The sequence below is a fragment of the Sparus aurata genome, chromosome 17 (assembly GCF_900880675.1).
Source record: "Sparus aurata chromosome 17, fSpaAur1.1, whole genome shotgun sequence".
NCBI classification, from domain to species: Eukaryota; Metazoa; Chordata; class Actinopteri; order Spariformes; family Sparidae; genus Sparus; species Sparus aurata.
In genome coordinates this window covers 20,252,888-20,265,121 of record NC_044203.1, presented here as the reverse complement: position 1 = coordinate 20,265,121, position 12,234 = coordinate 20,252,888, and the positions used below count along the sequence as shown (strand labels likewise).

At 40.8% G+C, this 12,234-nt stretch overlaps 1 protein-coding gene across 7 annotated transcripts in view; it reads left to right on the top strand.

Moving 5' to 3' along the window:
- Positions 1–8,816, top strand: part of kif13a (kinesin family member 13A) — a 44,012-nt gene extending 35,196 nt beyond the window's left edge. For 2 of the 7 annotated variants that reach the window (XM_030393534.1, XM_030393530.1), the window contains 11 exons: positions 18–142; positions 668–844; positions 936–1,028; positions 1,147–1,299; positions 1,393–1,470; positions 1,571–1,621; positions 2,213–2,300; positions 2,613–2,764; positions 3,503–3,688; positions 4,834–5,998; positions 7,246–8,816. In XM_030393534.1, coding sequence (XP_030249394.1) covers positions 18–142; positions 668–844; positions 936–1,028; positions 1,147–1,299; positions 1,393–1,470; positions 1,571–1,621; positions 2,213–2,300; positions 2,613–2,764; positions 3,503–3,688; positions 4,834–5,998; positions 7,246–7,379 — 2,402 coding nt within the window. In that variant the 3' untranslated portion in view covers positions 7,380–8,816. The remainder of the gene's footprint in view (positions 1–17; positions 143–667; positions 845–935; positions 1,029–1,146; positions 1,300–1,392; positions 1,471–1,570; positions 1,622–2,212; positions 2,301–2,612; positions 2,765–3,502; positions 3,689–4,833; positions 5,999–7,245) is intronic. The other 5 variants (XM_030393536.1, XM_030393537.1, XM_030393532.1 and 2 more) reach the window with 4 other exon arrangements.
- The last annotated feature ends 3,418 nt before the right edge of the window (positions 8,817–12,234 follow it).

Below are 12,234 nucleotides of genomic sequence, written 5' to 3'. Positions count from 1 at the left end.
GTCTTGTCTACCACCAGCCGATAATCTGACAGTGAATGAGCAGCTGACCGGCCCACATGCTGCAGGTGTTAACTCCATCCTTCCCAAGGAGCACGGCAGCCAGTTCTTCTATTTGCCCATCATCAGGCACAGTGACGAGGAGGTGAGCAAAGGGTTTGACTTGACTACCCTCCTGTGGCCAGGAGGGAAACTCTGAGGAACACAAGTACAGATGCAATTGTAGTTTCTTTGTGGTTCGTCATGTGACCATCATCTTTGCAAACAATACACATCACGCAAAGACTCCTGACTGAACTTTTGCTTATATTTACTACTTTACTACTTTCTTCTCAGATGATCAGGGCAGCCTTTGTTTTTCCTACAATTATGTGCATAATTACACACTTACAGTCTTATAATTGCACCACGTCATGCAAGGAAACAAGCATTTAAAGGAAAAGTGGCCTTAATGTTTCTTTGATGTTGAGCAGCAGCACTAAACCCACAGTAATCACGCCCCTCTTTGCTGTGCTAATTTGTGCTCAAGTGCCATGAGATGCTGATTTTTCTGCTCATTAGCCAACCGCTGCAGACCCGAAGCTATAGCCCACCTACGTGACTGTAGTCCATGTCTGCGTGCGTGCAGCTGCAGCAACATTAATGAACTACAACTTTCCTCACCCACCAGGTGTCCGCGGTGTGCTCCTGGGACTCATCCATCCATGATTCTGTTCACCTTAACCGCATCACTTCTCCTAACGAACGCATTTACCTGATCATCAAAGCCACGGTCCAGCTCAGCCACCCCGCCTCCATGGAGCTGGTGCTCCGCAAGAGGATCGCTGTCAACATCTACAACAAACAGGTTAACACAGATTAAATCGGAGGAAGTCGGTTTACAGCAGCGGTGGATTGTGTTGATTATGATTAATATGGTTTTGATTTGATCCCTGCAGAGTTTCACTCAGAGTCTCAAGCGAAGAATGTCCTTAAAGAACACGCTGTACTCCTGTGGTGTGACTTATGACATCGTTTCCAACATACCAAAGGTACAACCCGTCTCAAAAAACACGATATGATTTTCTACCACTGTATCTGACGAAGGCTGCTCTCTGCATGTCTGAAAAATAACCAGTTTGGTGTTTCTCTTCTCACCTCCTCTTCCAGGCCTCGGAGGAACCAGAGGAGAGGGAAACGCTGGCCCTCATGGCTGCTCGTGGGGACAGCGAGGAGACTCAGGATGGCGAAACCTACATAGAGAAATACACACGGGGAGTTCTGGAGGTGGAGAACATCCTCAGTCTGGAGAAGCTACGACAGGTATGTTATACATCTTTGTACATGTGTTGCTGTGCAAATGATTCACCCAGTAGGGTCACGTAAAAGTGCACCTCTTTTGTTTTTTCCATGAAGGCTGTGACAGTGAAGGAAGCACTCACTGCCAAGGGGAGACACCTTAGACGGAGTATCAGCACACCAAATGTACAGCATGTAATGAACTCATCACTCACTGCACTGACCACAGACCAGCATGGAAATAATGGTTACTGACTAATGATACACTGCTAACATGTTGTTTGTTGCTCTCCAGTCTTCATGTAGTAAAATGGACCTGACTGGTTGTGAGGATGAAGACTGTAAGGTAAGTCGGGCGTGTCTTAACCTGTGGGCAGCATGAGTTTCATGATCAACGTGTGGTTGATTATGAAACTCATGCTGCCTACAGGTCCTTTAAATTCTTAAAAACTTAGAAAATTGTAGTTCTTTTGATATTCTTGTCTTAACAGTAGTTAACAGTCTCATTTGTGCCTTATCTCTAGTTGTTGTCTGTGAGCTTCTGTAACACCTGCTAGTTGTCATTTGAAACATTCTCAGTGTTCAGAAATTAATTTTGATCAGTGTCTCCAATTTTGCTGTGTTGGGTCCTTGAATTTCAGGGAATAAGGCCTGGAAATCCAATGAAACATCCTTGAATTTTTTGTTAACAGAACAGACTGGGTCTTATTATGATGTTATGGTTATAATACCCTTGCCAAAATGCATCATTGCTTTGCTCTGAGCTAAATGCTACTTGTCATGATTTTATAATAGAAAACACACTTTTTAAGTTTTTCACAAGCTTGTTGATGGTTAGGCATAACATAAGGTGTACAATACAGCAGAAGGAAGTCTTCTCTGCATCGTTACTTCAACCTCACAGTACAATATATATAACCTGTGTTTTATTGTGTAGGACCACTGTGATCATGTGGACAACACCAACTGCAGCCTCCAGGAGGGCCCAGTTTGCACCACGCCCATCAAAAACAAGGAGAATCCAGGTAAACTACAGAAACAGCGAATTAACGCTGCAACTAACGATTACTTTCATTGTCGATTAATCTGACAATTCTTTTCACAACTGATCATTTAGCCCAGAATTAATTCATTTACCACCATAAATGACAAAGAAACGCAGAAAATCATCTTGATGCCTGAAAATTGACTGAAACCATAAATTGATTACGAATAGTTGGTATCTAATCTTGATTCAGTTGACGAAAGTGAAGCTGATGCACTGTGTCCTGACTTCCTTTTGCGTGAGAAACGCTGTTTGATTTGCTACATTAGAACCATCAAATGTTCCCACACAGGTTTGGTTCCAGACAGCCCGACATTTTTCAACTCCAGCCCCTTCAAGGTCCTCTCCCCTCAGCCACCGAAGTTCCTCAAGTCTCTGTTGCCTGTCAAAGAGGAGAACAAGGCGAAGAAAGCCCTGGAGGCCCGGCCGCTGCTGGGACAAGAGGTAAGGAGGAAGGAGCTGAAGTGTCTCTCAGGAGGGGGAGTATGCGTATGTGTGTTTTTCTCATTGGACTCTCTTCAATCCCACATATCCTCATTTTGTCAAACCCCATTCTCACATGACATACTGACGTCAAATTACATCTCCACAACATGTCATATATTTTGACACTGACAAAAGTAACTAATTGTCCAAAGCTGCCTGGAGATTCTTGTGAAAGATGGCTTCGCTGTTGTGTGCCTGGACAAATACAAAAACGCTGTGTTTATGTCACTGTACTGAAAAGAAGAGAGCGTGACTCACAGGAGCATGACTTCAGCTGTGAATCACCATAACAATCAATTAGACAAAGCTGCGCTATAAAGTCTCATGCCTGATTTTGTTTGTGATAACTCGATTTTTTCAGAGTGTTTGTGCCTGTTCCAGTCATTTTGACTAACCTTGCATATTTGTTTTCATCTGTGCTTGAAGTGGACTAAAGAAATGTGAAGGTACTTCACGAATCAAGAGCAAACTGGTTCAGTAAGCAGCTGATTGCAGATTGTGGTTGCACATAAATAGCTGTAGTCTGGATAAAAATGTAGTAGAATAGAGTTTCTCACACTTAGGACACTTCAAGCACTGTTTTTTTGTGAAATATCCAACTGCATGGCCCTAACTTTGTAACTGTCCTGCCCAGCTCCATGCATGCTATGTGTGTGTGTGTGTGAAGTGTTTGCTGTTGTTCTGACCCATCCGCAGAGCATGCGCTCATGTGTGGACAGCCCTGCACTGCTCCCCCCTCCCTGCCCCTGGCACCGGCCCAGGGCAGGCAGCGAGGGCCACTGCAAGCCTTCCACCTCATCCTCCACCCTCACCTCCTCCACCACCACCACCACCACTACTCCCACCAGCATAAAGCTCAGCCACACACTGCCACACACTGCTGTAAGTGCTACACACACCGCTCTGAGGGTTTCTGTTAAAGGGTTTATACACACACACACACGTACAGTAAACATCCATGAGACACACTGCCACACTTTGCTTTAAGGATTACACATGAACCCTTTCTCAACCCGTCACCAATGAGCTTACTGTGAACCGGCAGGATTTACTTTGAGGCTCGAACACTTTCTGACAAAGTTACAGTTCCCCAGCAACAAACATACTTTGTCTACAAGTTCTATGGGTAAGTAAGCATCAATTCAAACGTAATTCCCTTTTTAACTGACACTGGTCTTATATTTTACACATAATCCAAAAAGTCAGAATTCACTTTAACCTTTGTATGGCAGCATGTAGTCCCACTTTTTGACCGTAGGTTTTGTAGTCTGCTTAGAAATTGATTACAAGATGAAACCCATGTTTCCTCATTCACTGGACTGACCACTGTGTGTACATATATATATAAATATTATATGAATCATGATGGAGAGAGGAGATTAAAACATGTTTGGTTTTTTTCAAAACAGGAAAAAAAAGAGAACTGAAATTGTTTGTTTAAGTTATGTTAGTGGCACTCTTTTTAACAATTTGTAGCAATTTATATAGATTATTTGCATTATTTTCTATTGGCAGTGAGCATGAAAAATTAGACTTTGCCGTTTCTCTCAGTTGCTTTGACAAGTCTGTGGACGATTTGTTCAAGTTGTTTAATATTACTGGACTGTGGATTTTTTTTTTGTGAAGGACTCAGGTCAGAGTATCGCGACAGTCTAAACGATGTGACTTTGAAAATAATATTGTACAAATTGGTACAATTTCAGATCATTATTGTCCTATAAATCATTGTTTTTAATAAACACTGTTAACTTTGTATTCTTGAGCAGTAAATTCATGCATACAGCCTCACACTAACCCATAAATGAGCACAATGTCACAGCAGCACTGCAACACCTTAAAGCAAAGTTGAGAAAATTGTGGCACATTATTCATCTTCAGTGTTAATGATCCATTATCACATTTTACCCCATTATTCCATTGTCTTCATTCACTTCAAAAACAGTGTTTATGTAGGTTTAAGCTCCACAAAGGCTCTCACTGACATCATGTCTGGTGGTCTTTTGCCCTGCTGCTGTTGTTTTGATCAGCAGGACTCTGAGGACGAGGACACGGAGGTGAACATGACCCTAAACCTCGAACGAGCCACTCAGGACCACGGCGGCTTCCAGCCTTACATCCCGGAGGACTTTGCGAACTTTGAGATCTACAATGCCACTCTGGAGAGCCAGGAGGGGTTTCTGTCCTCCCGCACTGACTTGAAGGGAAGCCGGTGTGTAGGTGGGAGTGGAGAGCGAGAGGTGCCTCGAAGCCCCACGGCGAGCAGCTGCACAAGCGGCTACTTCTCACACAGTGCCTCCAACGCTACGCTGTCTGACATGCCTTTCAGTGCCAGCGAGAGCTCCGACCACCTCAGCTGCGCCTCAAGAGACGCCCAGGACCCCCTCGGCTGTCCAGCTGGAAGGGGCTGCACACAAACCAAAAGTGTTTCTGCAGGGGGTGACGCCCAGCAGCCTCCTCAGTCGGCAGGTGGGGTTCAGGATCCACCTGGCCGTCCTGCCTCCTCGCCTGTCAGTATCCCCAATTGCACAAACAAGCAGCAAACATTCCCCCACAACTGTGTTCTCAGCGCCAGCCAGGAGTTCACTGACTTTAAAGGGGCTGACGACAGTATTGGAGAGGTGGATTTAGCACATTTCACAGAGGGATGGGAGCAGAAGAAACCAGATAAAGTAGAAACACACGATAATGGCAACCAACGCTCCTCCGGTATCCCTGGTATTATCAACACATCTGTTCCTGAAAACACTTCAACTGCTACATGCAAATGTCCAAATAAGTCAAGCTCTGTTGGTGTAGCTGGGCCTCCTGTCACAACTGTTTGCACTTCAGTCAGAGACCCACTATCTGTGCCTGACAAAGCTCCATCTCCAGCATCACCATCCCCAGTTACACCTTTATCTACAGCCCCATCCCCTGCCCCGGCTCCACGAGCAGGAGGAGAACCTCCGATCCAGGAGCCAGCCCAGGGAGATCTGCCCCACGGGAGTCCCTGCCCCAGCCCAAACCCCAGCAGCGCAGAGCCCTCTGGAGATTCCAGCGGAGATGAGAGCACCCCCGTGGCTCAGCTTCCTGACTGGATGGCCCCCGGGGAGCCGGTGTGGGTGGGGAAAAGGAGAGGAACGGTCCACTATGTTGGAGGGGTGGAGTTTGCGAAGGGGATCTGGATCGGTGTGAAGCTCGACATGGCAGTCGGTGAGTCCCTTTAAAGATTTTGACCAATGTTAGTAGTGTCTGACATACTGTATATGTATATGTTATGGGACAATTGTAGCTTGACATACTGTGTGTTGAGGTCATTTGAAAATTGTGTCGTCATCACAAAGTTTGTCCACCAGAGAGCACTGACAAGTTTCAGAACAATCCTCTTATGTCTAAATGTTAGGGATCCTCATAAATAATGATCGTCTGAGTTTTAACAAAATAATATCAGACTTATTTAATCCTCAAATATACACAGATGTAAACACCAGCCAGATTAACGCACAGTTGGGCTATGAGGTAAAACGTGGATTTGGCCCCTTTTCAAAATTAAAGGGTTTTTGTTGTTGTGTAAGCTGTGCTTGTGTAAGCACAAAATCTACTTGTACAGTCAGACTAAATGTCAGTGATGTGCACTGTAAAGATTATATAAGGTGACACCACATCCCTCTGCTTTGTCAGTGAATTATCCAACTGTATATACTTCAAATTCTCACTGTTAATGTAAAATGAAGCAGATTTGGGATTTTACACTGTGACAAAAAGAGCGATCATGAACACAACATCCTTTAAACAATAAAGGATTGCACAGCGAAATGTAGCTCCCACACCCCTCCATGCTACGCACTCAAAATATGTATCATCATCAGGTATTTGAGTTAGAGTAGAGTATACACAATAGAATAGAAGTTGTCATAAAAGTCGTACTTAAAGAAGAAATCAAGGAAAACTTAGTTATAGATATATATATATATATATATATATATATATATATATATATATATATATATATATGTGTATATATATATATGTGTATATATATATATATGTATATATATATATATACACAGTATATATTGTGTATGTGTATGTGTAAAAGTCGTACTTAAAGAAGAAATCAAGGAAAACTTAGTTATATATATATATATATATATATATATATATATATATATATATATATATATATATATATACACAGTATATATTGTGTATGTGTACTTATGCAGATGTGTAGATATGAGACTGTACCAGTTCAGAAGATGTTGTGCTGTAGTGGAACACATGAATATGGGGCATTCAGGGCAGCTGAGGGTCGGGGGCTCCAGGGTGACCGCCTGCTTTGCCTGTCTGATAATTCAGACCTGACTCTGTTTAATATACATACAGTATTTATATATTAATAGAGATATAGATGTATTGAAGGTCCAAATGTGACATACTTATGGAAAATTTCCCTCTAGGTAAGCACAATGGGACTGTCCAGGGCAGAGTGTACTTCCGCTGCCCTCCGGGTCACGGAGTGTTCGTGAAGCCGTCTCGTCTCACCAGAGGACCGCCCTCCATGGACACAGAACCCCAGACTCTGATCAGATAGGACCCAAAGAAGGACCAGCTTTTCTGAGGAATGGCAGGGACCCGAGGGTGCTCCTCAGATCCAGTGCCTGTGGGCGAACCGCAGGCCGACTTGTCCGCTCAAGTCTCTGAGCTGATGTATTGCGTAGATGTTTTTCCTAAAGCATTTCTGACTTGTGCATTTAATGAAGGTATATCCTACTTACTGTCACTATGCACATATTTGAGTTTTCTACACGGTGATATTTTTGATAGAGAACTTCACTTTTAACTGGGAGTCCACGTGGAAATATTGCCCCCCTACATTTTCTTACATTGGCTTCTGAGCATTATATATGATATTTTTGTAAGACAATGCACCCTCCCCTGAGGCTCATAGTGGATTAATCTGAAGATTACGAATGTACTACTGTTATTAAACATTGATATTTACATAAATATGATATGTCAGGGGTAACCAAAGAACTACGGTTCCATATCTGCTGTTACTATGTTATTTTTCTAATGTATGTGGAGCTCAACATGATATATATCTGTGTCCAAGTAAAGCTTAGTGCCATATCTTTAGGAGTAATGCCACATACCCTGAACAGAGGAAAACCTGAGTTGCTTTCAGTGTTTGACTGCAGTTAGCGTGTTAAATTATCCTGTTGAAGTACTGTAACACTGTGGAGGAAATAATCCCCATCCAGCATGAGACTGTTGCTGTTTGAACGCTTGCACTGGAAAGGATTCTTGGAGAGTTCACCGACTGTCTTCCATATTGGACTGATGAGACATTTTCTAACTGAAGTGACTGAGAAAACCGAGCGCCCATCACTTTACCGTGGGGAACAAAACGGCTAGGCTTTCTTCCAAGGCCTGGAGATACTGATGCCTTAACGGCCTGTTTCCATGACGGCAGGCACACTGACCCCAGACTGCTCAGTGGACTCACAGTTCACAGAGTTTAAAACTGTATGGACCTGAAACCTGTGTACGTATACCACGATGCCCAGGCACATTCAGAATGCCATCCAGCCGTGCTGACTGACTGATGAAATACCTTTTTAACTGCATTTTATATGTAAACTGACTGATATATAACACTTCATGTTAAAAGGTACTCAATAATGCATTTTTTTTCACATGGAGGATTGGATGAATGAGTGATGGACGAAATCAGGTCACAGAAGAGAAGAGTTGTCCGATGATCTTATATTTTTTATGGAAGTGGTGAACTGTGGAAGTGACTAGAAATTGTTCTATATTCGAGCTGTAATTTCAAGTAAATGACACAAACCCAAGACCTTACTTTAAAGAAGAGAACAAAGCTGCTCTCCCTCATAAGGAGTTGTAAATATAAAATGTATTTGAACATAGTATTTACACTATTATAATGTACAGAATTGTATTTATAATGTATCTCGAGCTGTTTTAATTGGTACAAGATGTTCTAGAATAGAACATTTACAATCAGCGTGCTGTGTCGACTCTTTATTTGGCTCACTCCAGCTGACTTTGTTGCACATTCAAGTATTTTAGTGTACAGCAGACACTGAAAATATGTAGTATTCAGGTAAAAATATATCTACAAGGGATTTCTGGTCAGCCGTGTTCACAAAATAATCTTCTACGAAACTGGACTTGCTTTAACCTCCTGACTACCAGGAAAAAAAATATTGTCCAATCAAATTTTTTTTTAATTCCCCAATCTTTGTAAGGTAATTAGAATACTGAAAACATTTTCTTTGAAAAAAAAGCTTTTATTTTTGCCATATCATATGTCCATGTTACGACCCTCTAGTAACAGTCCATTACAGTGGACATTGGAATGCCATACATGTGAAACTGAACCTTGATGGCAACCAAGGTGCTTCTGAGAATGACTCCCTTTCTTTTCATTTGAAAAAACAGAACAAAGTGGAGGAAATAACTACAAATGTCCACTACAGAGGACATTTTTAAACACTTAAATACTATGCTAAAATACAGTTAAAAAATTCAGACAATGTTTTAATGTGTTGTTAAGAGACTTATATAAAATATGCCAACAACTTTTCAAGCCAAAATTTGCTCAATAAAAAGTATTATGTGCTTACTTTTCCTAAATGAGGAAGAGAAAGGTACCAAAGCCCCACCCCTTCACATTTGGTATCATAGCCCTAAATGTCCTCTGTAGATAGCAAAATGAGTTAATTTAGTAGTATAAAGTGGGTGGGAGATATTCAGGTTTAGAAATGTCCTCCACAGAGGACAAATTTGAACTACTGGTAGTCAGGAGGGTATGGCAACCTCTGAATAACAATTTCCGTAATTCACTCATGTGAGGATACTATTTAACAGACAGCAAATGGCTAATTACTCTTAATCCAAATGCAGGAATATGTCATTTTAAAAGCAATTTTAATTTCAAATTCACTCTAATTTGAACTTTTTTGCTCAGAGGTTGTATTCAGGTCCTCTCAAACTGTGGTGTGTTAGTGTGAGAGTTCATCATGGCTGTTTTATGTGTTTAGTTCCCGTCCTTTGTGGTGAGGTTTATCCAAGATGTTATTTTAATAACACATCATGTACACAATGATCCCTTATAAAAGAATATATACCTTTTGCCCTAATGGGTCCTTTTCAAAAGTCCATATCTTAGGTGCACAGGTAGAGGGCATAGATCTGCAAGGTATTTTGCTGTAACTGGAATGTTATTACGGTATGTGGTCACAGATTATAGAGAAACAATGTTTTTGTATATTTAGCAAAAAGTATCCTATCTTAAATTATTTTAATGGATTGTGTTTCACAAAAAAATGTTGAAGTCCCCAAGGGAGTGCATTGATTTAGCTGAGCACTGTACATGACATGAACATCAGAGTGGAGTGGGATTCTTGGATGAGTTGTTATCGCCGGTGTCTGAGCCGCTCTCTGGCTTCCCAATGTAGGGCAAAAATGTCTCCCGTCACCAGCAGATTTATGGTCCCCTCTTAAACGTGTCTCATCTGAGACTTGTGCACAGGTAAACATCACAAACATGTAAACATGTTGTGCCCTCTAACAGATTCTGTCACGTGAAGTCATAGTCGTTAGGCGTCGTTTTGCAAATGCTGCCAAATTCCACAAGCTTCACAGCTGTCCGGCTAGCCGTGCCTAAGGTTCATCTCAACTTTATTTATATAGCACCTTCTATTCGAGCATACAGCCAGAGCAGGATTAACACAGCTCAGATAAAAAAAGAGTAAAAACAAAAATAGACAACAATGGATACAATAATGCAAGACTGATATTACAAAGAAAACAATAAATGTTAAAAATGAATAAATGCAAGGAATACAAAAATATGAAAACTAATGATTAAGACTTAAAAGCTACGTAAACAAATGACCTATAGTAAAGGTTTTAAAGATATGTCTAAAAATGTCCAAAAAGCTTTTGAGGCCATCACAGAGGAGCTGAAGAAATTTCTGGGTACATATTTATCTATTCTATGACACTAGTTGCTTAATTTAACCACCATAGGGTCAACTGGTGTATTTTTAATTTAATTAAAAACTGAATATTCATGTGTCAGCAATAGATGGAGCTTAAATGGACACCACTTGATCCACAGCAGCATATATGCTACAGATACTCCTGTAATGTGTTGATTGATTAAGTGGCTGCTGGAGGTTTGTTAAAATGAGTTTTTAAGAGCTTTTTCAATCAACCCTTAATGAAAACATTTTAATAAAAATTATACTATTAAAGTATGAAGCGACTGTAGCTGTCTTTAAGGACCCTGAAGTTCTGTATTAACCTGTTGGAATTTGTGGGTTTTAGCAACCTGGGGGGAATTAAATTGTACCATTACAAAAACAAAAGCTGATTCAAGTATTTTCAGATTTCATATTTGACCACTTCGAGAGAAAAAAACATAAAGAAGGTTTTAGTATTTCCCACCAGTTTTATTTTTTATAAAGTGTGGAGGCTTTGAAACAGAATTTAGACTTTTGTTTTAGGAAATAAATGCACGGGATGTTGTGGGGACTTTGTTTTCCTCAGAGATTAGCTTGTACATTCATTTATGGAAAAGATAAATGTTTATGAGTTTGCATTGGTACCTCATTAATATTGTAAATATTAAAATTCTGAGTTTGATTTTCCTCTCCAAAACTACATACAGCGCCTTTAAACTAAAAACACTGATTATTTCTGATGTTGATTCCAGTAAACCCTCTCGTATCCTTGCTTGCCAGTTTACTGGATTATCAAAAACTTTTATTAAAAGTTTATTTTTGACACAAATTTAGAACTGCAATAATCATGTTGAAAGCAAAAGTAATTTACTTCCGGGCATCATTAAAATAAAATAAAACGTTTTGTGAGAGGGAGGAGGTGATTTAACAGGAAAATGTGATGCTAAAATATAATATGTTGGTAAAACTAACTGAGTCTGTGTATGTCAGTGTGTATGGGTTGTACCTGTGGAAGCGGTATGATGAGTTGAAACAAAGCACAATACAAATCAATTAAAACATTTTTAAAAAGGTATTTCTGGCAGGTATATGGAGGAGGAGAGGTTTTATTATTTATCTTCCAACACTGGGTGGCTATAAGGATTGTAAATGAACTGGGATTTTATTTTATTTAATTGGGTGACAAGAAACTGTTGCCGAAATAATATATGGGTTAAAAGAAGAACAGTGAGAAAGTTGTGGGGATGTATGAGTTTTATTTCTACCCACTCTTATATGGACATTGTTTTGCTTGTTTTTATCATTATGTTCTGGTTCTGAAATGAAGTCAGTAAAACCTCTCCGTGGCCTGCATCCTCCTCAAACTTGGACAGAAACTTTATGAGACGGACTCTTTGCGCAGCGTGTCTCTAACCCTGCCGCCACTGTGGGAGCAGCTGCGCGACAGTCGGC